Source organism: Erithacus rubecula (genome assembly GCF_903797595.1).
Source record: "Erithacus rubecula genome assembly, chromosome: 4".
Taxonomy (NCBI): domain Eukaryota; kingdom Metazoa; phylum Chordata; class Aves; order Passeriformes; family Muscicapidae; genus Erithacus; species Erithacus rubecula.
In genome coordinates this window covers 34,112,059-34,138,881 of record NC_136686.1, presented here as the reverse complement: position 1 = coordinate 34,138,881, position 26,823 = coordinate 34,112,059, and the positions used below count along the sequence as shown (strand labels likewise).

The 26,823-nt window shown below is 43.4% G+C and overlaps 2 protein-coding genes across 26 annotated transcripts in view; one reads left to right on the top strand and one right to left on the bottom strand.

Moving 5' to 3' along the window:
• Positions 1 to 13,428, top strand: part of MCM5 (minichromosome maintenance complex component 5) — a 239,306-nt gene extending 225,878 nt beyond the window's left edge. Inside the window, exon 18 of the transcript XR_013774198.1 lies at positions 13,413 to 13,428. The gene's annotated coding sequence lies outside the window, so the exon portion shown is untranslated. The remainder of the gene's footprint in view (positions 1 to 13,412) is intronic.
• Positions 1 to 26,823, bottom strand: part of RBFOX2 (RNA binding fox-1 homolog 2) — a 169,123-nt gene that overhangs the window by 104,935 nt on the left and 37,365 nt on the right. The window contains exon 1 of one of the 25 annotated variants that reach the window (XM_079305287.1): positions 8,396 to 8,728. The exons of the other annotated variants lie outside the window; for them this stretch is intronic. Coding sequence (XP_079161413.1) covers positions 8,396 to 8,410 — 15 coding nt within the window. The 5' untranslated portion in view covers positions 8,411 to 8,728. Of the gene's footprint in view, positions 1 to 8,395; positions 8,729 to 26,823 lie in introns of those variants that run through there. 25 annotated transcript variants of the gene reach the window in all.

Genomic DNA, 26,823 nt, shown 5'->3' with positions numbered 1-26,823 from the left:
TGTGGTTTATTACAAATTATCCAAAAAGCCAAGAAAGCTGAGGATTTACCAAATCCTGTGTTATGACCAGCCCTAAATTAACTGGTATCAAGCGTGATGGGATCACCCCAGGCCTGATGGATGGGGAATGCAGGAGGACAGTCCCAGCTGCAATCAGACATGCTGCCAAGGGGCAATTGGATTTTGATATTGTCTCTTGCTGGCAAGGAACAAAGGACCCAGTATACTCTGCAGAACATATCAGCAAACACATTTAAGACAAATTGTCGCATGTCCCCGTTGCACAACAATATCCAAGAATTACAAAAGTGAGAAAAGCCTCTTTCAGCATGTATCATTTGCATTACAGCTGGTGCAACACATGCAGGCCAGCTGCACCTCTGTTCCCCTGCCCTGAAATTTCCAAAGCTTGTTGGTAATTTGAGTTGGTAGCAAGGGGGAGGGGAAGAGGGAAACACGACAAGGCTAGATATTCTTTCTAGATATGTAAGCTATTTTTAAAGTTTTTAATTCTTGTAGGAGAGAAAGCCACTCATGTTTAAATGAGAGGGTATCCATCACCACCACACTTGGTTGAAGAGGGAAGGGGTGTTTATTGCACACCTGTTCACAACAGCTAAACAGCTGCATTGAAGAGCAACATTCCTTAAACAAGGAAAAAGCACTAAAGGATCTTGTATCTCTACAGCATTTCTCAGTCCAAAAGGTGTTTAAAAACAGCAGTTACACACACTGTTACTGTATACATTCCACCCAAATTTCTTAAACAAAAGAAAATTTTCCCAACACTAAAAATTAAAAATGGCAATACCGCCCATTTCTTAAAAGATGTCACAGTCAGTAGCCTCACCTATGCTGAATGAGCTTCTCCTTTTCAGCTGGTTTCACTGCTCCTCCTCACTCAAGCAGCAGCCAAAATCACAGTGTAATAAATCAGGAAGGAGGGGAAATGGGTGGAACGACTGGTGGATCCAACAGGCCCCAGAACAAATCAGCTCTGCAGTGCTACTGAGATGGTCCCCATGGAAATATGTATCCCACTTATGCTGCACCTTCCCTGGGGGATGCTTTACCTACACTCACAAGGTCTTCTCCATCCAAAAGGTATGTAATGGATGCAAGCAGACATCACCATCATGATTGAGGGAGGAATGAAAAAGGCCATTACAACAAAAATGAAAAGTGAAAAAATAGCAACAGGCAGCTCACACTGCACATTTTCCATTTTGTAGCCACGTATACATATCTGAATTCCAGCATTTTTCTGCATTTAAACTTTGTTTCAACACTAGATGATTTATAAATTATAAAAAAGTGTACAGAGGAGTTTTTTAGTATCATCTCATTCCAGCTCCTTAAATATCATGAATAATAATCCCTAAGAATATCTTAAAGAATTGTCATCTGGTCAAAATATTTTCACTTCATTATTGTCTTATGTCCAAGATTCAATCAGAGCATTGTGTGGGGGACAGCATCTCTCATTTGAGGCAGGAGAAAAACTAACTGCCTTCGCCCTGGATTCAGCTACAGACCCAAGAACCATCTGGTAAAAAATCAGCCAGCGCATTGTGCAGGCAGTATATTAGTCATGAGACACAGGACTCTGAGAACAATGAAACCTAAATTTAAGGGACAGAAGAAGGAAACTTAATTACTCGTTTAAGCTTCTTCACAGCTTTGAGGAATCTTTAACATTTTTAGCAAAAGAATTTAGCACTGGAGGGCACAAAGCACATCCTCAATGGATTTCTTAATTTTCTGCAAGCCTGTTTTCATTTCCACCGTGGAACTATCTGCACTGGTCCACAAGCACAGCTTGCCTCTCCAGTGCATGGCTGCAGGGTGAATCACATTGCCTTGGGCATGGGGTACCATCCACAGCTGCGGTGCTGCAGATACAGACTGCAGTTCCTTCTCCAAACAGACAGCTCCATACAGAGAATGTTTTTTCTCACCCCTCTACATCACTCAAGCTCCTGCTCTATCCAGTAGCCCTCGCTGAACTGTGAAGGGATGTTTTCCAGCTAATTGCATAAGCTGTCCAATCATACTTTTGGTTAAGCATGCACACATACACAGTTGCTACCCTAGTGACTGTTTTGACCTGTGGCAAAAAAGCCACCCCAGCTCAGGTCCACTCAGAGACCTTTCCTACACCACTGCCATTACCTTGTGGGTTAGGACAGCTCTGACAGGCTGTAAAGTTGGATGGAGAGAAACCAGTGGGGCTTCAACAAGGGCAAGTGTAGGGTCTTGCACCTGGGGAGGAATAACCCTAAGTATCAGTATAGGACCTACTAGAGACCAGTTCTGCAGGGAAAGACCTGGGACTCTTGGTGGATGAATGACATCCACAACTTTACGAGGAACCAGCAGTGTGCCCTCAGAGCCAGGAGGGCCAGTGGTATCACCTGAGGTGCATCAGAAAAACTGTGACCAGCAGGTCAAGGGAGCTGATCCTCCCCCTCCTACTTGGCCCTAGCGAGGTCACACCTGGAGTGCTGTGCCCAGTTCTGGGCTCCACATTTCAAGAAAGACAAGGAGATACCACAGAGGGTTCAAGAGATGCCACGAAGATGATGAGGGGTATGGACCATCTCACAACATGAGGAGAGACTGCAGGAGCTGTGCCTGTTTAGTCTGGAGAAGAGACAACTGAGAGAGGATCCCATTAATGCATTTAAATATCTCAAAGGCGCCTGCCAAGAGGTTGTTGCCAGACTCTTTTTGGTGGTGCCCAGCGACAGAATGAGGAGCAAAAGCCATAAACTAAAACACAAGAACTTCCACCTCAGGATGAACAAGAACTTCTTTACATTAAGAGTGGCAGTACATTGGAACAGGCTGCCCAGGGTGGTTATGAGTCTTCCTCTCTGGAGACATTCAAAATCATCTGAACATGTTCCTGTGTCACCTACTTTAAATGACTCTGCATTGGCAGGGGGATTGGACTAGATGATCTCCAAAGGTCCTTTCCAAGCCGAAGAATTCTGTGATTCTGTGAAAAAGGTGAAGTTCTGTCACTAATGGAATTAAGATTAGCAAACAAGCACCATGGGAAGTGCAGGAAACACAGATGTTCAATCTCAAATTGCTATTATCTGTGCTCTTCCTCAAGCTTTCAGCTGGAAATCATGAAGGCTGAGGTTTACTCTCTCCTTATTCTCTTACGGTTTATTCTCTTCCTTCCAAGATAAACAGGCTGTTTTGTGAAAAACTAACTTAAACAGGATCCAGCCCCTGTCCATCTTCCAAGACTTGGACAGGCTTACAGCAAACAGAGTCCCCTGTGCTCACCACTGTTTGGACAGGTGGGAATACAGCAGTCAGGCAGAAGAGCCACTGGAGAAATACACCAACTGAGCAAGGCCACATCCCCCTAATTCTTTTGTTTAGACTCATCAGAGAAGGGAATTCCTGAACATGATGGCAATGTGCTGTAAAACTGATTTACACAAAACCAGATAAAAATCACTGTAGCCTACAGAAGAGAGCATCCTGATCCTGAATCTTCATCTTCTGAAACCAGTAACTTCATTTGAAATGGCTTCTCTTTTGACCTGCACTGGGCTTTCTTGTCTCAGTAGTGACCTTGGCACCTTCCACGATTACAGGCTAGCAGGAACACAGAATTGGAAAAGATCACCTGGATTATCAACTCTAGTTCTCCAATAACACAGGCAGTCACATTATATAATCTTTCATACACTCTTCTTTCCCTGTTTCCCAAATCTTCAAAGCCTGTATAAAACCCTAGATGCAAATAGATGCAAGTTGCTTTGTCACACAAAGCTCCAGAGGAACGCAATGCAGACATCCCCAACCCAGCTGTGCACAGAGCAGCTCGAGTGTGGAAGCAGTACAACCATGTTCATGAGGTGCTGCACCAAAGCTAATAAACCTTATCGAGCAGCAGAACTCATTATCTCAGCTGCAGTGCTGGACAAACATAACTATATTACCTCTGGATTCAAGCTGCTCCGTATGCATGCCACAGCATGGCACCACAGGGACTTGCAAGCTGGGGAATCAGCTTACAGGCTACTAGCTCGAGGATTTTCGCATGAGCTCCATTTTATGATTTTCCAGGGCTTTTCTGCTCCAGAGCAAGAATCCAAAAAGCAGTGTTTGTATTAGCACAAAATGTCTTTTAACATACTCACAGAAATTCACCCAGACCTGACCTCTAACATTCATTCAGGAAAACCTTTCTACATCCTCACAGCCACAGTATCCCAGAGGAAAACCCATCACCACCTCTCTCAGCAGTGACCACGCCACATGCATACCTTTCACACAGAGGCAGCACCTCTCCCTCTTGTCAGAGCTTAGAGTGATGGCTGGCATCCATTAGCCATGCCTACCAAACAGGTTCCTGCCAAAAACCTAGAGGAACAGCTAGACTTCCCCAGCAAGAGCTGCCCCAGGCTTCATACCAGAACAGAGCATGGAGGCAGTTTTCCCTGGACAGCCATTGTTTTGCTGCTATCAATGCATGCTTTGAAAACTATGCTGTAATGTCCATACTTTTCACTGGCAGTAGCTACCTCTCATGAAAAAAGACCAAACAAATAATAGAAAGACCTGGCGTGAGGAAGAGCTCGTTGCTAAGACTCAAGTTTGGCAGCAGACTTGGGTTTCCAATCCCTTGGTGGTAAAGCTGATGAGCTCGGAGCCTAGAGGGAAAAATTATTCCAGTGAATGCAAAGAGAGACTTTTAAGTGACAAAAAGGCAAGCAAAAGACAGGTCAGGAAGAAAACCAACAAAAAAAAATTCAAAATGAGCTTGGCAAGCTTACTAGCACTATTCTTGCTGTATGGTAATTAGTGAGTCCAGGTAAGATCTTCACTTTCATAGGGCTCTAGAGAAAGAAATAATTTCTCATTGCAATAGGCAGCCACCCCTCTGACAAGCACTCAGCATGTACTCTGTACGAGGCTGCGAGAAACGAGGAAATTATCCATACCCACTATAAACAGAGCGATGAATCCAGTGCCTTCCTCCCAGAAGCCTAGCAACAGCATGGACCTCCCTTACCTTGGTCCCTCCTGCCTTTGATAGTTTCAGCTGTCTTTGAGCACAGGAGAAAGATGATTGATAAATTGCTTCATAGGATTGCTGCCCCTTCCTTTCAACCTTTCTTGTAACAACAGACCTCCAACAAGGCAACATTCATACATGCAACTCTCAGAACACATCACGCTCTTTAGAAAATACTTGGAATGAAATGACTCTAGATTATATCTCATGACTCACAGTACACAAAGATTCATCTGCTCATAAATGAAAAAAATCAGTCTTTCTTATCCAGTAAAGGGTTGAATGCTTTTACCAGCTTCAAACCACTCTGCTCCTGGCTGTCACCAGCACAACACCTGCCCCCATGTTGTCATTCCTGATCGCCCTCAGCACAAAGACCTTCTTGATTTCATAGCCCAAATTACCCATGTCCCATTTAGAGAACTGATGACTAGGAGCTCTCTTGAGCAATTCAAGAGCCCAGACAGCTGCACACAAACGGGGATGAGTGTGAGAAGAGACAAAACTAGAGTTAGATGGTCCCACACAAACAAAACACTTGCCTGCAAAAACAGAACTCCTATATCCGCCTCCAATACATAAGGCAAATACCCACCTCGAGTTGCAACACTGACAATACACTAAACGGTTTGCAACATCAGAGAGACTATCATACCATCTCTGCCTCAGAAAGACTTCATACAACTGCATCCTACACAACAAAAGTGTTAAGATAAACAGTCTTTCTTGATATTTAATGGCACAGATAGTCTGCTGCCTTCACTCTGCTCACAACGCCAAGCATTAGGTCATCATATCAGATATTTTAAGTTTCCTACTCTCCAGCTCTCCACAGCCCACAATATCCTGCAGTCTACAAGGCTCTCAAATATTTAAGAGTATCCTGCAACAAGTTTCACCCGAGGGAATACAGTTCAGCAAGCAGGAATGTCAGACTGAACCAAGCTACACCACCACTTCATTCCAGAGACAGCATTATAATCAGGGACTGTGATGATGCAGGTAGCCTGTATGTCTGGGTTCAGTATCCATGCCACACCACAGCTGCAGAGGAAGGTGCATTCTCCCTTTTATTTTACTATTTGTCAAACCTGACAGCACTCAATATTGCACAACCTCTTCAAAGAAGATAATTCTGTAACATGCACCCCTGGGGGGTGGGGGGCTGGGGGAGAAACATTACAGTTGCTGTGGGAATCTTAATTCTGGATTTCAGGACTTGCATATTTAAAACCTCAAATTTAACATTGCATTAATGTAGCTTCATGCATTGAATTAAGGAATGACTCAGTACAAATCTCCTTGCATCTACTGAAGTCCTGACATTCCAAGGACAAGAGGCACAGAACACAATAAAGATAGCACAGGCAAAAAGAAGAGGAGGCAGAGGGGAACCTGTGAGCAGGGAAGCAAAAAACTGGCACAGCCGAGGCACAACAAACCCCACACCAAACCAGATCTGTCAGTTGAGGCTCCTTGTTCTCACCGCTAAAGGTTATGTAGCCTGTCAGGATAAAAAGAGCTTCAAGCAGAAACATAAATGGCCATGGAGGAAAAGGCCCCTGAAAGGTCCAAGGAAAAGATTCCCCAAAAAGTAATAGTGTAACCTGTACTGAGACGGTAAAGATCATATCTAGATAGCAAAAATTCACTAATTTTTTTAATTATCATGGCAGAGTGCCCAGATGATGCCTTTAAAATCCCTTCAGCTATTCAAGCATTTAATATTTATTTTCCCCACTTCTCTGAAGTTAAACTGCAATGCAAACACAGCAGTAGTGCTGCCTGAAGTTCAGGGTGCAAGATGAAGCAGGAGCCCATGGGGTTCGTTCATTGGCAAGCATCCCAAAACTCAACCCTCTTTTAAGAATCCAGGTCAGTGCTTCATGTTTTGGGCCAAAGCTGGTCTTTAGGCTAACACCTCTATTTTATACTAGAGTGGTCACACACCCCTCAGCACAGGAGGTGAGACAGCAGCTCTCCTCTGCTCCCACACTCGCCCTCCCCACTTCAGCAGAGTAAGGAACATCTCCATTGTTTATTCCTTATCTAAGATCAGCAGCAGCATTGGCTGAATTACTTACACTCTCACCCCACCCACCAAACCAAGCACAAATCTCAGCTGAGCCACGGGTCCTGCCCAGCCTTTCTCCCTAAAAACCAGCACCCACATGGGGGTCCCAGGCACCAGGCAGTGGCAAGGGCTGAGCAGAGAAGGTGGACGTGCCTGCCAGCAGGGCCTGCTGGACAAAACCAGGCAAGTGTGCATACCCCTGTGCAGAATCAGGTTACCCTGCAACAAAGATAGTGTGTGTATGTGCAAAGGAGGGAAGTCAAATCCTTCTGCCTGGGTTCCAAGGCTTGCTTTGTTGCTAAAATAAACCAGTGTTTGTTCCTGGGATGATGGGGAGCTGGACTCAAAGCAGCCAGAGGCAGAGAAAGCCCTCTCGTTCTGAGTTACAAACAAGGGTTTTTAAAAAAAAAAAAAACAAATCAAACCAAAAGCTTGGGACCCAAGTATTCTTTACCTCAAATATCTGGGTAAGGAAACCCAAGGGCAAATTGCTGATCTCAAGGGTGCCCAGGAGCAGAGATAACTACACAGTTGATGACTGAGCAGTCTAAAAGCTGACTGCTCCAGTGGAAATTCCAGTCCTTGCTCAAAGGCTGAAAATATATATGCCTTTGTATAAGCTATTACTTTGCTTGCTGAACCTATGTAACACTTCACACGTGTTTTTTTCCTGACATTATTTTCCATACTCCACCAGAAACTTGAGTAACCGTGCCACTTCTGGAAAAACAACCTTGCATCCAGCTTTTCTAGAAATAGCTTCTTCCCCCATTCTAAAAGTCCCAAACTGCAAAGCTATCTAACCCCTTCCTGCTCCTCTCCTAGCCTTCAGAGACTTACAGATCCCTTTCAGCAACACTCCTTTGCTACCTGGGATGTCTCTCAGTAATGCTAAAAATCCCATAAAGCAGTTGCACATGGGAACAGTTTTATGCATAAAAAATATATATATAATATATACACACACATAGGTCTCTCACTTGGCAGACAGCGAGCAGCATTATACCAAAAATTTTGTCTCCAAGGCACCTGCCCAAAACTGCTCTCTCCAGAGGCACTTATAACCACAGGAAAAGCCTGCTTGATACCCAGTTAATAGTACTTGTTCAAAATATCTTTTTTTTTTTTTTTTAAAGGGAAAACTAGCCCACAGTGAGTAGAGGCTGCAGAGAGCTAAGTCCAAGAGTGAAGGCAGCTCACGATAGTGCAGAGTCCTTCAGCTTTCCATTCCTTATATGTGCAAAGTGTGCAAGCCCTCACACACGCTTCCTACTCACCCAGAGGTACATCATGTTAGCCTGGGTCCTTCGAACCCAGCAGTGAGATGATCCGGCAACACAAGAGGCACTTCAGTGAGACTGTCGAGACCGAGGTTGGTCGAGGGTGTTTTTTTGGTTTTTTTTTTTCTTAAAGAAAAAAAAATCCGAACGGCTCAGTTTGAGGCTTAGAAAGCGTCTCGCCTCCTCCACCCCCCTCCTCCAGCTCTGGCTGCTCTGTGCTCTTCTCTCGCACTTAATCTCTCCCTGGGAGTTCCCAGCCCCGTGTGTCTGTACTGGCGTGCACAGCACACACTCTGCATTCGCCTCCAGGGAATTTCTCTCTGTCATTCTGCTTCTAAAAACACAATCTCGGCCTCACAAGATTCTTGCAAGAGGCAGGGATGGGTGGGGTTAGTAATAAATGCAGCCCGGCTCCCAGTGCTGGAGAGCGCTCACTTTAGAAAAGGGAACTGCAGCCGTGAATGAAGCGGAGCAAAACCTTGTCCTCCAAGGTCACTGGCGGTGAGGACCCATTCCCCCCACCCACTAATTGCTCCTCCAGGAATCATCCATAGATGCAGGAGCCACAGGCAGGTTCTGAACGTCTTCATCCACCCCCTTAGTCAGCACCCCAAATTCGGCCACAATTCACTAGCTGTATTTAATCATTAACCACTGACAGGCATCAAGGAGCATAACTACGGGGATCCTGAAGCTAAGGAGAGAAAATCCGTGTGTGCCAGCCCTGGAGCTCCCTCAGGAAGAACAACCACTGTCGTCGTGAGCTGGGGTGAAGAAGCGACACAGATAAAGGGGTTAATCTGCTTTCGCAGGTGGCTCCGCATGAGCATTTTACAGACTTGCATATTGCTACAGGGAAAGCAGCAGCTGGCTCCGGTTCCTCAGAGTGTATCGGGTTCCCACTTGCCTGGAGGCAGCTTCCCCCCAAGTCTGACTGGGGCAAGTGCCCTCGCAGCCTTGCGCTCCCAGCCTGCTCCAATTTCAGGACTCAGAGCTCTGCCGGTGGGGCGGCAGCCCCAGGAAAGGCACGCCGAGCAGAGACACTCGCCCCAGTTCCCCCGACAAGCACCAGCAAGCCCTTCCCCGCACCAGAAAATCCTCGTCCCATCCCCCGTGCCCGATGCCACAGGATGAGTGTCACTTCGCATCTCATTAATCAGTTAAACCGCTCTTCCAAACTAGGAAAACGGGTTTCTCGCCCCTTCCCTTCCCGCCTCGAAATGAAGAATTGACTTCCCTTGCCGGGCTTCAAACGCTAAGTTAAATATGGCCTCATCTCAAACAACGGGGAGGGAAAAAAAAAAGAAATTAGAAAAAAAAAAGTGTTTTCATTGAGGCACTGGTCTCCTTGGAAATGGGTTTTGAAGAAATATTTTTATCTCAGCTAAAGATATAGAAATGGTGCTATTCCACGTATCACCTCTGCTTCCTTTACTTACAGATTACTTAAATGCAATCCAGGGGACTTGGAACAAAGCACGCGTGGGGCTCCACATGAGTCAGGTCCTGTCTATATGGGGTGACAAATTGTGGGCCTCCTGTCACAGCCGGATGTGCTCTGCACTCCCCAGCCCTTCAGCAAGCCACAGACACACCCCAGGGCTTGTCCCAGGAGCAGGCAGGAGCACATGGGATGCTGCTGGGCTCTAAGGAAACAAACATACGACTGTCACTGCAGTCCCACAGAGAAACCTGGAGAAAAGGCTTATTCCCATTACCAGGATACAGCAGCCATAGGGATCTGCTGGCTGAAGATAAGCAAGACGACACTGGACTTTCCAGCCCAGAAAACCCGAGCCCTGCTGCTCAGGGAAAGGAGCAAGCGCTCCTCCAGAAAGCTGGGATTGCACAGGGTTGTTCCATAATGGCATTGCTCAGGTCTCCCATCTGCTCTCACCTTTTTGCACACTGGGTCAGGTTGAGAGGGTGTAAAGCAACGTTCCTAAAAATCACTTATTGCACCAAAGCCTATGCACCACAGTCTCCAAAGAGTGAAGCATGTGATCCACAAACCTGTTCTCAAAGGCTCTGAGTGAAACAGCAATGCTGACATTTGCATCACGATTAGACACTTCTGTTAACATCTCTGAAGCAGGGTCACACCAGCAGCAGCGACTAGTTCAGCCAGCCTGCAGACTGAAGCAGACATTTCTGCACCAGATAACCTTGATGGCATTTTCAAGGTTTTCTTCTGATCCAGAATCACAATTCAGAAATGATCATATGGTCATTTTAATGAAAACTGAGATTCCTTGTGTGCGGGGGAAAAAGTGGGAAGACAAATGGACCAGGTGAGCAAACCCAAATAAATCCTACTTCATATGTATTCCTACAAAAGACTTGAAAAGGATTAGTCTTAAAATTAAGCTGAAGTGTTATTAAAAACTTCCCTAATTAAAAACATAGGAAAAGCAAAAACAGGAAAAAAATTCTTCCCCTTCTTCCCCAGGCTCTCATCCATTAGGCCACTTTTAGGGAAAGAAAATAAAAACATTCAGAAGACTATTTGTTTATTTCAACAACTATTATTTGTTACAAATCATCCCAGCAATTCCACATTGTGCAGGTCACATTCAACCTCCAAATCAAAACAAGACCCATGAACCCTCCTTGAATCATCTAAAGACTACCTCAAAATTTATTTGCCACTGTTGCTACAAGGCCACCACCTCTCCATGGAAGGCACATGGGAAGACTACAGAGAGCAGCAGACTTCTGGTGATGTAATGCCTTTGTCCTGGAGCAGCAGCCCTGTTTGATGAAGTGCAAGAGCAGGTTTCTCAACACCCAGTACTCTGAAGCAGGAGCACCCAGTGGGTCAGGAAATGAGGCTGTGGGAGGACTCGAGAGGCACCAGCACCCTGCTTCAAGAGAGCTGCTGCTGCCCAGAGCTCCAAACCAACACAAAACATGAAGAGCATGCCCCTGACTATCCACAGTTGCAAAACTAGTAGCAATGCTATTTTAGCCTCAGACTACAAGCAAGAAAAAGATTTGGCTTTGCTGATACAACGGGGGGGGGGGGGGGGGGGGGAGGGAAGAACAATGACATGATTTAGGTCTTCATTTTGATTTGGTTTTATTCCAGATTTTTCAACTACATTAGCTGGTACATAAAAAGTATCCATACAAGACATTTCTTTCTGAAAAATTTCTTCTAAAAAACCACAAAATATTCTCTAAAGAGCAAGAGGACAATAATATGTCAATGCATCTTAATCCAGAAAAACAAAGACAGACATGACTAAGACAGGCTTCTAACACAGGCAGCTAGGATCCCCTGCAAATGCTTTACCATAATCCTAACAGCAGTGGTTTACAGGAAATGTGTCAGGGAGCTTGTAAAGGCTGCTGTGTGTGGAAACACACATTATCTCCTAGGGATCTTTCATGTCTCAAAAAGGATTAAAAGTAGATAGAAAAAGATTTTAAAATTAATATATACCAAGCTATGAGAAATATGTTCAGAGAGCTGTAGCCCAGTGAAACATTGGTCCCTCTTCTCTGATGGGAGGCTGTTGTGTAAATCAAAGTGAAAGGGGAAGAAAGCAGTCTGCAAAGACTTTAATGCTTGTTAGAGAAGGAAATTCTTAGCAAATAACAAAAGGCGAAAGAGAAAAAAGAGAGCAAGTAACCACCTATTTAATATTGTAAAAACGTATTTGGAAAAATAAGAGACACTTGGAAGAATGAAAAAAAAAATCTACCTGTTTCTACTAGTATCAAAAGCCTTAATTACATATAAGAATTATTGTGACTCCTCAGCTACGTGCATAAACTCAACCCGAATATACTGCAGATATATCAAATACTTTCAAATAAGACAAATACTTAAAAAAAAAATTTACAGAAAGTTCTAGCCTACTTAGGAAAGATCTGAGTGGGCAAACAGGGAATGGGCACGGCACAGTTTCAAACAGACGTTATCTGTTTCTAGTTGATTGTGTCTCAGAGGCATATGATTTCAAATGCTCACGGATTAACATTCTAGCAGATAAAGCTCAAGACAGGGTATAAGCTGGTGAGTCTACTATACTCTACTGAAATCATATTAGATAGCACACAGGATGAGTGCCTAGATGAGCACCTCTTCATAACAGAGGGAAAATCCCATCTGATCATCTGGAATTTCTAATGCAACAACACTCTCAGGAGGCATAGGGGGCTGGTGTCAAAGAACACCCTCCAGATTGCTAAATTAGAGAAAACAATTTCTTAGTTCAAGGAGTGTTACATTGAAAATGAGTAAGTCCATATTAGATTCCATCTTGACAGAAAAGAGCAATCAGTTGTAAAAATATAAATTAGCAGTAGCTTAGTTAAAATGATTGTGCCAATTGCATCTGGATATGTGTAAGGAGAATAGAGACCAAACCAATGCACCTACGTACATACTCAGCACTTGAGTGGGACCAGAGGTACAGTGGCATATTTTTTTCCTAGACAGACAGATTGCTTATTGGGCTTCCCTGTCACATCCCCGTACTTGAACACTTGTATATATTCTAGCAAGTGGGGAAAAACAAAAAAACCAAAAAAAAACAAAAAAAAAAAACGCTGAGAGAAGAAAATAGAAAGGAAATTAGAAAGGGAAAAAATAAAATTTACAAGGGAATCCTAGCGACAGGAGGTAAAATCCATAGTCAGAGCTGGAAGATGATAATGTGTTATTAAAGCTTCTCAAGAATAGAAACCCCAGCAACTGCATTGATCTGCTACTATGGGGAAAAGGTAGAAACATTCCCAATACTGAAGAAAGAGCCAAAGCATTCAATATGTATTTCTGTTCTATATTTGGAGAAAAGTCAGCTGTTGCAGTCTGTGATAACAAAATGCCTTCCATTCCAGCAGTAACTAAGGAAGATGTTCCAACAGCTACTCAACAAACAGCTCTGTGACTCTCTTATCTAGCTCGAGCTTGCAAACAAAAGGGATGCAACAAGATAGCAAGTGGGTTTTAACTGTACTACAGCTGTGAACATATGCAAGTGTGGACACTCAGGAAAGTCTGCAGTCTGCTTTGAACTGCATCACCTGCACTTGGAGCTCTAATAAGGCCTAACTACAGCACTAACATTAAACCTGGCATACGGCTCAAAGTACAACTGTGACACAATGGCAACTGCAAATGCAGGTGCTTCTCACAGCCCATTATTATTGAAGACTTGGTGCTGCTCACCAAGTTTGGCCAGCCTCTGTCATACCAGAAAACTGCATCAGGAAAGCAGCACTACACCTGAAGGCAAGAGATTGCAGCAGGTTGAAGAGAGAAATTTAATTTCCAACTGAAGGAAAGCAGTTCCTCACAGCCAAAAGCCACACTGAGTGTCCACATTTTATGCAGAAGCTGGAATCAGACTGAGGATGAAGACTCAATCACTGTCCTACCATGGCAAACATTTCAAGAACCATCTACAAAAGGTCTGACTGGAGATTGGAACAGCAACATGCTCTACAGCACCCAGAGGGAAGTTTCTCCAATTCAGAAAGCAGTGGCTGCTTTCCATGGCTTATCTGACTCCAGCAGAAGGTCCCAGGAAAAGAATAGGGGAATCAGACCTCTGCTGGTCATGGGTTTGGGCATGCCTCGTGTCTGGGGGGGGTTTTACTTGGTTTGATTGGTTGATTTTATTTGGAGTTGTTTTAGATTTTTCAAAGAAGATTAGAGATGGGGCTGGGAGCTATGTGGGGAGAGACACAGAAGGCAGCCCTGGGCACACAGGCAGTTCCTATGGAGATAAGAGGATCTTCTTGGAGGCTGGTTTGCTCCTTTGGGTGCTGCTGGAGACTACCCTGGCAGCAGAGTACGGCTCATTTGTGAGACTGCCTCTGCCCAGGATCCTGGATTATCTCTGATTATCAGAATTTCTGAGCCACAAGGTAGATTTCCTCTCAGTACCCGAAAGGACTACAGGAAGCCTCACTCTGCATTATCCTGTTTATGAAAGGAAGCAGGAATACAAAGTGCATATAATAAATCATCCAGAAAAATACCACAATTCCTCTTAGATGTTTTGCCAAGCAAATAAGCCAAACACTGGCATATTACAAGAAAAAAAATTTTTTTTTTGTTACAGAACAACCCATTTCATTACTGGAAAACTGGATTCTCTGATTTCTTTTCTGCATGTACAGTGAGAGGCTTCAGAAAAGAGACTACTTATTTAAAAGCAACCTATTAAGGGTTAGCTTATCTTCCACAAAAAGCAGAAAGCCTGAAACAATAAAACACCCTGACATGCAAACAAATCCAATGATTTTTAAGGACTGTCCTGCTACTGACTTATCACAGTAATTAAATTTAAGGCCTTAAATAGACTTCAGGAGATCTCAATTCATAGGCTTATCATTCAAGTACATAAGGGGAAAAAAATTGAAATGGATACCAAGAAAAGCTTTTTCGAGTTTGTTTGGGATTTTCCTCTCCTCACAACTATGCTCAAGAGCACTATTCTGGATAGCACTGTCAATTCTTCAAGAGGAAAAAAAGCTCAGTAACTAGGAAAGGTATTCCACTAAAACATGTTCCCGAAAATACACTTTTAAATTAAAACCAAGAACACCCACATGAACAAAACTAAATTGTGAAGCCAGAGAATTAAAAGTTAAACACTGAAGAGTATGCAAGCATTTAGATGTAAGGAATTCTCACAGCTCCAGTTTGGGCAATCATCTGTAGAACAGAATGACTATACAGCCACTCCCAGGATATAGCAAACATGAGTTTGGGCAGCCAAGGGGAATTTCCATGAATTATACCTGTCAGCCTCACTGTGGTGGACAGGAGGACAGGAGTGAAGTCTGAACATCTGCAGAAGAAAAAACTTCTCTGCTGCTGTGCTGCCACCCTAGGCTTCATTTTCAGGCTCTGCATTGTCACACATGGATCTTCTAGTCTGAAGACCATAATGAACTGGCATATAGCAAATATATTTAGATACTTGTAAGAGGGAAGCAGAGTAAGCTCTAACCCTGGCATTTAAACATATCTTTTTTTAAAGTTTGGTTAGCTAATAACTGCCTTGATACCTTCATAAAGGGGAAAAAAGTTTGATCTCCCTTCAGTTTTCCTATGAAGTAGCAGAAAGCTATTATTACACAGCACCAAATTCCAACAAAAGTCTATTTTTAGTGTCAAATCAGGAGTACAACATCCAGTTGAATTGATAAAGGGCAGAAAGATACTCTCTGCCCTCGACTTGTCAGTGCTAAGTAGGGTATTTTTTTGGCTGTGGATTCTGAAGTCATAAAGTAAAAAATCAACTCAGCTCCTACATCAACAACTCATTTCTTCACAGGCCACAAAGGAAGCTACACCAAATGATGATGAACTGATGGCATCCAATTTGAGGTGTGAGACTACAGGTAGCAAGAAGGAAACTGCTTCCAAAACCTCATCAATCGAGCTGCAGCATCATTACATCTTTTCCTTTGGCTCTGTGTTTACCATGTCAAGTGGCTGTACTGCATCAGTGATTCAGCAGCACAGCAACATCCCAGAAATTAAGAAAGGGTGTGAAGATAAAAGAAATGGTATGGAAAGAGAAAGACAGGCATAGCTCTCTTGCCTGGACCACAGAGATATTTATCAATATGCTGAAACTTCGGTTTAGGTCTGTTGATGATAAAGGGGAATACAGATGGAGAGTAATAGCATCCTGCAGAAAGAGACTCCTCCTGGCTTGTTTGTGCAAAGGAAGGTTAACAATGTTAGTGAGTTATTCAGGAAGTAATGGATACCTTCTTGCCCTGAGCAAATTCCTTTTCAATAACAGTAGTATTTTCTTAGGCAATCCAACTATATCAAGGTATAATGGCTACTATATTTATCTACAGAGGCCCTGTACTTCTGGGATCTAATTTACTATGGCTTAGAAAGCAGTTTACAAATCCTGGGATAGTAAAGTTGCTAGAGAGAAGAATAAAACCCTATCCTTTATTGCTTGGGTTGAAAACTGGGTTTTAATGTCACTTTTTAAGGGTGTAAAATGCATTCTCTTAAACTTAGAGAGACTCAAAGAATAATAAACCTCCAAAGTAAACTATAAATACACCTATGAGAGGGAAGAAATCAGCTAGCAAATACTATATTCTGCCATTTTTTTAAATCCTTACTGTCACAGATGCTTTATTTCTTCTTTTATTCAAACAACATTCTTTCATTTGACCCTCTGAGAAGAAAAATAATCCATGACTTTACCTAGCAGCCTTATGTACCTAATTGAAGACAAAACAGCTGAATGCCTGAAATACAGCTTCAGCATGGGAAATGGCACATGGATATAATCAGCAAAGAAAAAAGGAATGACTGCAGCTAATGAAGAGGTAACACAAATAAACACTGAATGACATCTACTGAAAAACAACAAAACCTAATTGCTAAAAGACTTTGGTGGAAACACAGCATCAACCTGTGATAAGTAGGGGTGGGTGGAAAGAGACCAAACACACATGTCAGGGACTGCAGATACTTCCATTACATAACAGGAGCAAGAAAACCCAGGCAAAATCGCCATTAGCAGAACTAAAAGCAAAATATTTCAACAAGGCTATTGGCAGTTGACAAGCCACATAAAGGAACAGCAGACTGTTCAAATGTAAGAGGCATTAATAAAGCATAAGAAAAGAGGTATAAATAGATATAAAACAGAGGAAGATTTCGAGATGACAGAAACGCTACTGGAAAATTTTAGTTATAAAATATAATATCCCCAACTTCAATTGACAATGATCAGCAAAGGTCAGTTGTCAGAAATGCAATTCTGTTCCTGATCTCATTCTGAGCAAAGCACTCTTTAACTATACCTGTGCCACCACCATCTAGCTGGATTACTCTCATGGCTGCAGCAAACAGCTTCCTCCATCTGACTGGTCCCTTGGAGAATTATAGGTATAGGATAATTTAGAAAAGTGTGTATCTGTAAAGACTAACTGCATTACTGGTCTCCCACTCTATTTATAAAAGAGAATCCATTCTTCAAAGTCTTTTTAGTGTATATACTTAGTATGGGACTTCCAAGAGGCATACAGATAGATACCTATATATATATTTTAACAGATCTCACATGCAGTGAGTACTGAAAACACTCACAGTTTGCAACATGGGATGTCCCAAGAAACTGGCATTTGTGTCAGTGATCATGCTTGAATCAGGAGGATTTTGGCTCTCACAGGAGCAGACCAGCTATAGATCTGATCTTCAGCATCACTGCACTCTGTGGGGTCACATACTGTGACCTTCAAACACCTCCAGCTGAGCTCACAATAAGGCTCATCCACCTCCTCTTCTTTCTCTGACAGGCAGCCATGACAAATAAACAAACAAAAAAAACTCCCACGTTCAAACAAACAGTACTGTGAATTCCATTCTGTTGCATTTTCTGATCAAATCCTGGCAAAATTAGACTTTTCCATTAGGTATTAACTGCAACCTCCTTACCCTTCCAATCCTTTCCTAAGACAGACAAACTGAACGAGCAGCACTCACGCTTGGTTTAGATGAGATGAATGGTTTGAAGTAACTATGGCTAGTCAACACATACATTTATCGTGTCCTAGTCCTATGCAATACAGTCTCAATTTATCTGAATCCAAATTTAAGATCTGAAGTGTAACCACACCATCTGATAAGTATCGTAACTGCTAGAGTAGCTACTCATTTGGACAACAAAGCAACAACATATTAAATTGTTCCCAGCTCCCAAATTTCCAGAAAGCAACAGTGACCAGAACAATCTTTTTTCATCCTTGTATGACCTGAAGAATGCAGGTTTCCTTTCAGTTAAAGGCCTTGGTATGGTTATCTAATGTTAATGTCACTACAAACTAGATTAGGGATGCCCAGAAACCTCAAAATTTGTACACAGATAGTCAGTTGTATCCAAAGTCAAGTCTGAAGGAAATCAAATGCTCCAAATTGTGCTTAATGTAGTTAACTTTGCCCTTTAGGTAGGATAAACCAGTAAGAACATATTACACAGTGATTAGATTAATTCTTGAGTGAAATTCAGATGGCTGGCCCTATCTGTCTATTTCAAATTATTTCAGAGACGATCACTTTTCCCGTACTCTGTTCCACAGCAGCAGCTGCTCAAGAAAAACAGCAGCTCTCTGTCTGGGGTGAAGTTGACAGCAACTGGGGACAACACTGCTGTCAGAGTTCAGCTCCCAGTTCTGAAATGCCATTCTACTGGAAATACCAAGGAGCCTAAATCCGGCTACATATACCACGGGATGTAAAATATCTCAGCTTTCAACAGAAAGCTCAAGTCTCATGACATTTACTCCTTTGGCCCCTGTCAGTCTTCGTCCAGACCCCGCAAGGGATCGGAGCGAGCTGCCATAAATGGTTGGAAAACAAGATGTTGTTCTCCAAGCACTTGGAAATGAGCAGCACTGTGTTAGCTTAGAGAGACCATGGCAAGGAGCCAGGGTGACAGGTGCCCTAGAAATAAAGATGAGGATCAAACCGTGGCCAGTGTTAGCCACTGCTGTCCTCCTGACCTGTAAGAAAGTGTAGCCCATGCTCTCCAGGTGTAGCAGGAACAATGGACCAGAAAACGTGAAGATGTGTTTGCTGGTAGCACCTGAAATGTCTTCTCAACAAAATCCAGCTGCAAAGGAATTTCAGTGTGTCTCATTAGATGCAATCCTATTGCTAAACCTTTATTTGGCCTGGCAGCAAGCCAGTTTGGTGCTGCTGTGACATCAGAGTGCAGCTCGTTGAAATCCACAGGCACCAAGAGTTAAAAACGCAGATTCCTCCTAAAAACAGGCTACAAACCTCTTGTGTGGGCAGCAGCAGCTACAAAATCCACTTCCCAACAATTGGCTGGCCCTTGGAAACAGAGGTGGGAAGAGATAGGTCATGGGGGACTGCCCACCCTCACCCCCAAGTAAATAGCAGCACAGCATCTGCTGAGGTTTTCAGTTAAAATCCGTGAGACAGTTCTCATCATTTTATCGACAGCCTCTAGAGACAGCAGCCTCTGACCTTTATCAGGAAGAGCACCCTTGTCCTCTAATCACAGACTTCCTGGAAAACACAATGTAGCTGGCAATTAATACAGAATGGAAGGGAGGAAAAAAAATGCCTCCTAACATCAAATTACCACTGCAAGATTTTTTAAATACATCCCCACCAAAATGCAGAATTCAAGCCGATTCTCACAACCTATTTCACTCCCACAAGCATTATTTAACAGTTTTTACTAAAACGATTTTTCTCACCTCTCCCTCCACAAAAAAAAACCTGCCTCCCCCCACCTCTCAGTCCTGCTTTGCAGATGCTGCCTGCAGCAGCACAGTGTCTTGCTGTGAAAGCTTCAACACAGGGGTGCAGAGCGTGACCTGGGCAGAATTACATGTGCCATCTCCACTGGGAAATCTAAGAGACTTATTAAGCCAGGACAGTGCCGATTAATCTACTAATGGAATGAATCAAAAGTGTGTTCCTGGCCCCTTCCCTTTCACATCCCAAAACCTCAGGGGAGCTGAAACCATCTGGCAAATGCCTGCTCTGAGCAACATTATGCTACCGCTGGAAATACCTCTCCCTTAATACTCAGAAGAATGAAACCATCTTCCATCCACCAGGTACTCTCAGGAGCATCTGCCTAGCTCGCTGAGGTAGGCTGCTTGCACAGAGCATCCTTCCCAGCCAATGCAGAGCTGCTCACTCACCATGCAGAAGCCAGCAGAACAGCAAGCGATCCCATTCATTTACTCGGGGCCCCGCTGAAGCAGCCGGCACGGGCAGGGGGCAGAGGCAGCTGCTCTTCTTGGGGTAAGGCACACGGGCTGCCCCCCCACAGCCAGGCAGAGTCACACTCCCTGCCCAGACTGAGAAAACGCTCCTCCTGAATCCTCTCAGTCCTTTCTTCGTGCAGGTAGGGTAACAAAGACGGGTTTGTTTATGATAATTAAAGAAAAAAATACAATAATCTCTCTTCTAAACACATTCGTAATAGAAATCTGACCAGAGAGCTTAAAGAGAAATCAAAATATCAGACCAATCCAAGGTTCATACATGGTAGATATTATTACTGTGAGACAGAAAAGGACTGACTCAGAGATGCTGAATACCCTGCACCATTTGAGTAACAAGCAAGCTCAGGAAGAAACTGAGCTGAGGCAGTTGTCACAAAGACAGGCTCTTGGGCACTTTTAAGGTCATATAGGAGCAGAGGAACCTCCTATCTTACAATTTAGACACGCACCAAAAAAAAAAAATCCCAGAGAAAGACCAGTCATATGGCTTTGGAATAATGACAGTGGTAACAACTGGCTTTTGACTGTCACAAAATAACACAAGCACAGGGCAGGAGAGACAAGAGGTCCTCCATGCTCAGACACAGCACAGAGCATGTTTAGACAAACATCCATCAGGAATTGCCTAACTTGTTATTACAGACTCCTAGAAACTGGAACTCTGATCCCCTAAATTACCCTTCCACTTCTTCACTACATTGAATCAGAAAATGTTGGTTTACTCCACTATATTCAATTTAAGCCTTTCTTGATACCAATTAAGCTGTCTTCAATGGACATAGTAAGATCCAGATCCTCCATATTTTTTATTCTGTCTTTTTTAAAAGAAGGAACAAGCTTGGTATTTTCCTACTATGTCAGGCTCTCTGAGCCTCCTTTACTTGTTCTTCCCTGGACATTTTCCAGATTTCACCTGTGTACATCCTGAAGTGTCTAAAAGTAGGTACAGTGCTCCACTTGCTATACTAAGCTGCAAAGAATAACTGTTTTCTGCAGTTACTTGATGCACCTGGAAATGCATTCCAGGTTTTCAAGATCACAAAAACCAGCACCACATACACAGTTTGTTATCTCCTATTACCCCATATCTTCCCTTGGATATTAGTGCTTAGCCAGTCAGTCTCCATTTTATATTGCGTATATAGTTCCTTGGTTTTGTTTAATTTCACATTGTTGGATTTCAGGGCATTCCTGCAACTTACTGCAATCCTTCCAATTTATAATCCTACCTTCCAAAGGCTGTCAGCCCCTCCACATACATATGTTCAGTCACTGTTTTATTACCCTCAATTTTGATGAGCAGTAGAAAACAGCAGAGCAGCCAAGCCAGACCACATTAAGACTCCAGATCAGACACACACACAAAGAAAAGCATGATATAATTGCTCCACATACGGTTTTCCAATGAGGTATTCAGACCCTTCTTAATTTCACCTTTCATTTGTCTAGTTTATGTAAAGGTCATGTGGGACTATGTCCAAAGCCAGCAGCTTTCTCTGTCCGCCAGGCCTGCTGCCATGTCAAACGAAAAAACTAAATTGATCTGACATGATCAGCCCTTAAAAATTAGCAATGTATGTCTGCTGTTGGCTTAATTTCCTTTAGTAAAGGATCTGACCATAAGCATCCGATCTTTTCCAGCATCTTTCCACATTCTGTAACCGCACTGGCCAATGGGATTTCCTGGGTCCCTAGCCTCCTTTTGGAAGGATTCGGAGGGTGTCGGTGCGCGGGGCGCGGCGGGCGGGGCGGGAGCGCTGGCCGTGCGCCGGCTGCCCTCTCCCGGCAGCGCGGCGCCAGCGCGGCTCGGCACCGGCACCGGCACCCGAGAGCTTTAAAGCCACCTCAGTTTCAAGTTAGTGATGCGCGGAAGAACTTTTCAAAACCTAAAGAAGGAACTTGTTGCCACAGGATGCTGTGGATGCCAAAGGTTTAGACAGGCTCCGAAACCACTTAAAGAAATCCAATAAAGAAAAAAAAAAAAAATCTATCACAGGTGACTTTAAAAAAGAATAAAAATCTATAGCCAGGAAATCCCAAAGCCACAGGATTGCTTCAAGAGTACAGCAAAGGGGAAGTATCACCGAATCTTGGCGCTGCTCCCTCTGTTTTAAGTACTTGCTATTAGACACTGTCAAAGCCAGAACACTGGAATGCAGAGACCTTCTGTCTGACCCGGAATAGCTGCTTTCATGTCCTCAATAGGATATCATAGCTATCAACAGGCCGTTTGCTCTGCACCATTTGGTTTTAGTCCTACAACTGATCCAGACTACTTCTAAAGACACATGCCACAATCTGGCATAATCATTCAGAAGGGAAAATCTAAACAAGATGCTCTCCCTCTTGCCAAAGGAACGGAGGAGTTTGGGAATCTCCTAGACATGGAGTAACACTCATGGTCACCACAGGAGAAAAAGTGGTCTCCCAGTAGACTCCCAAGGATGACTTGCATCTCCTCTCCTTAACCCTTAAGGAGAGAGGAGAAATTGGTTGAATGAGAGGACTCAAACATGAAAGGAATTTGTATTACATCATCCAAACCCATTTCCTGCCAACGCCTCACAACCCCAGAGCCTTGGCCGGACTATTCATCAGCAAGGTATTTGTTACTTCCCTTGAGAAGCTGTTTATAGGACTTAAGGAGCTTACTTCGAGGAAGTCTTCCTAGTATCTGAATTAGGTGCACTCCTTAACTATTTCTTCCCTTACAACCTTTTTCCACATGGTTCTTACTATCTTTTGTTATTGATGACAAGAAAGGCATGAATTAGCATGGAGTTCGCTGGATATGTTTATGGAAGGTATTCAGGGATCTGTAAGGAAAGGATTCTCTGCCATGTATTCAGAGATTAGAAAGGCAGCAGACAGAGGGAAGAGGGTAATAAAAATATAGCCACACAGTGATCAATTTGCAAGACTCATGTCAACTGCAAGACATCATGCTTCCTGTATTATTTAAGGGGGTTGATGCCAGGAAATCAGCTAAACAAAGGAAAGGAGAGATTTGGGGGATGTGGCCAATACAAGCACAGAGATTTGGTTCAGAGAGAAATTTCAGAAAGGCGGTTTATAAAAAGCTAACTATTTGGTGCTTTAGGTTTTACAACTTTTTTTAATCCCACTTGTATCTTTCCTGCAGCTTTTTAGGGATATAGTCTGGGCTTGAGAAAACAAGAAACCACTCCTTCATGCTTCAAGTGATCTAGCAAGAGCCTGACCAAGACAGATCTGGATTCAGGGGAGCTGTATCACCATATCAGTCTCAGTGGATCTTGCTTTTCCAACTCATCCTTAATTGCTTAAACTTCACTCTGTAACCAATTCCTCCTTCAGTTTTTAGCTAAACATTCTGTTCTCTCTTTTCCTTCTCACATATCACAATTTACATTGTTTCACTTTAACTCTCTTCACCGTCTCAACACGATTTTATCCTTCTGAATGTACTGAGAGTTTTTAGTAGTACGGATGCAATCTGGTACAGGACTTCTCAAGTTCCTTCTCTCCTGCAGTGTTAAATGGCTTTCCATAAGTACACCTGAACTGGCCCAAACTCTTCATAGCTTCATGAAGCAGTAACATCCCAACAGTTCTCCCACTACACACTCTTGAACCCCTTTGTGTGCAGCTGCCTCACAGATGCTTCTCACCTCCTGAACACATTGGATATTTTTGCCCAGACTACATTCTCTGAAATGAAGCTCATTATTTTCTATGGGAAACTGCAGCTAGGTCAGAAATAGAATATCCCTTCAGTTCTGTCTAGTACAGTGTGGAAACATTCAACTGCTTGCCTGAAGAGAGGCTGTAGGAGCCAGGATGCAGCAGATTTGGCAGACTTATCCTAATCCACCTAGTTTTAAACATAAGGAAAGTGCTTAGAGCAGTTTCTCCTCATTAGCTTTGTCCCATCCCAAATTCTGGGTTGATTGTCTTCAAGCAAAGAGGGACTCCTTAAAAATACCTCGGAATACCAAGCCTGGTCTTCTCCATTTTATATGGAGGATCTCAGAAGCTTCCTGATCTTTGCCCTGGCTATTTACTCACAGAGTAAGATGTTAAAACTTTATTTGAGCCTCTCTAGAACCTCTCTTTGCCCCCGAGTTTAAGAATTTGTATTAAATACACCTTTCAAATGAAGAGTGTAAGCAAAAAAACAACCCAAAACCACACAAACTATGCTCCTTTCTAGCTCCTGAATAACTTAACACTTCCACTGCCACCACCATGGGTTACAGAATCGCATAGTGTACACATTAGAGGGTTTATTTTCATGGTCAGTTACTAGGAGGAAAACAAATTAAAAACTGAAACTTTTCAGGAAGACTGCTTAGATTTGAACTTTGAGACAAGGAGTCTTTGTTACAAAACTGACCAAGCAGGGTACTAGAGAGACTGTGGTTGGTGTTATCACGGTACAAGTGAAAATAAACAAAACTATTTTCCTCTGGGATGACATTTTTATTTGCTTCATGGCAACAGTATCTCAAGTCTGCTGGTACTAAATTAAGACATTTTTTAGGTGGATATCTTAATCAATGGTGGGCCACTTAGCTGCTAATCAAGTTGTGGTAATATTCCCAAATCACACTTCATCTACATAATGGAGAAGAGGCAGACAGGTGAAAGAGTCTCAGACCACAGAGATGAAAGAGGAAAGGCTTCTCCTTCTGAACTCTGTGTCGAGATCCCTGCTGTTTGCTGCCAAGAGACCACCAATGAGCACCAGTCCCTCTGTGCAGCCAGCTCCAACAGGAAGCCCGGTGACCTGCTGTCCTGCCTCCCCATGGGAGCTCTCACACACCCTTCACATCTCAGGATAAAGGTCTTGCTTGCCAAACTCCTCACATCAGAAGGGACTGGGCAAAGAAAACAATCAGGGAGGAAAAAAGCAACGGGGAGGCTTCCTGTTCTCACAGGCTGCCACCACTGGTGCTCAGTTTCCCCTCACCAGCCTGTGGCCCCAGGGAAGGCAGCGCACGCATCCGCCCGGAGCGTCCGATGCCCTGTCAGATATTCCAATGCAGCAAGTGAGCCAAGACCCAGGGGAAAGGGCAGGCAATTGGAGAGGATTTAACAGCATTTCACCCTGAGCTTGAACTCAAAACTGAGAGGATACTGATAAAGCTATTCCTAGCAGTTGTCATAAGCACCCACTACCTTGGGCTGCAGCCTCATCTACATACAGGAGAACAGGTCAGGCCTGATGAGTGCTCAGACAGAAAACCAGGCACTGAAATTAAGCTGTTGAAGGAAATGTCACTTGTGATAGGTAACGATGTTTCCACCACATTAGTACCAAGCCAATGGCTCAGTTTGATTTAAGAATTGTACTTAGGGAAGTACAAGCTTTTAAAACAGGCTTCAAACCAATATCCTAACCCGTTGTGATAGCTGAGGATCACTTTCCATAACAGAAGAGGTATAATAGCTCTAACATTCTGACCCAGTTCTGGTGTGTGCAATTACCTCCTGCTTCCATAAACTCTCTGTCCTCCTCTCTTCCCTTCAGTGGCAGCTAAACAAGGTGTTCTTGCTCATTTTGCTTCCTGTTGGGAAACAAAATTATTCTGTGGAGCTGCCAAATTCTGCCACAGAAGTGCCAGTATTCAGCATTCTAACAAATCTCAGATATCATGTCTAATACGTTTGGACATGAAAAGCACTAGAGCAGTATGATATTGGCCTTGGCTATATACAAAATGAGCTGGCACAGTCAGCATGGAACAGCCTTCTGGAAGAAGAATATGTATTCTTGATGAGTTTGTCTGTATGTAAAAGCTATATCAGTATAGCTGTACCAGTCATTTTCCATGTTGAGACCAATTCAAAGTACCTCAGAGCTGTTTGTCACAGCTTGAGAATTGAAGCAAGGAAGTCTTGGTTCACTGCATTTTAGGCAGGCGCTTGCATTACAAAAAAAGAAATACCATTTTGTTGGCAGACCTAACAGAGGGATAAAAAACTGAACAGTCCCTAGGGATAAGCTCTCGTCACCAAAAGACCTGGTTCTCATGTCAGTAAGCAATGTTACACTATGTTACACCAATGTTTCCTCATTGTCCCTTTACCACCTGCTTTGTCCCTGCCATCAGCCTAGCTCTGGGAAAAGGGAGGGTATCCTGCCATTCCTGAATGTGCATTAGGCATCCACAAAGCAAACCCTGAATGCTGAGAACAGTCCCAGAGAGCTCTCCAGCTCCTTACAGGACTGTAACATAGATCCAGTAGTGCAACACTTCAGCAACAGAAAGACTTTTTTTAGGCAAACCTATACAATAATGATTTAGCACCCATGCTCCCCAGGTCCTATCACCACAAAAAGTCCAGCAAGCCAGCACTCTGGCAAGGCAGGTGAGGAACAAGGGGGCTGCACAACCACCCAGAGCTTTGGGTTATCATAAAGCAATTACACAAGACTAGGATTCTGAGAGAAAGAGCCTCAACATGAACCCCATCTCATTTGTTTCAGTACTGCTGCCCATGCATGATGACAACAGAGTGCTTAAATGCTTGGGAAAAAATACAAAATAAACTCCATTCTGGAAACCTAAGCATTCCCAAACAACCAAAGTGAGGACTCAAACAATCACAGATTTCCACTGGCAGGAACAAAAACTCCAATAATCTGGAACATCTGGGCATGATTTAACCAC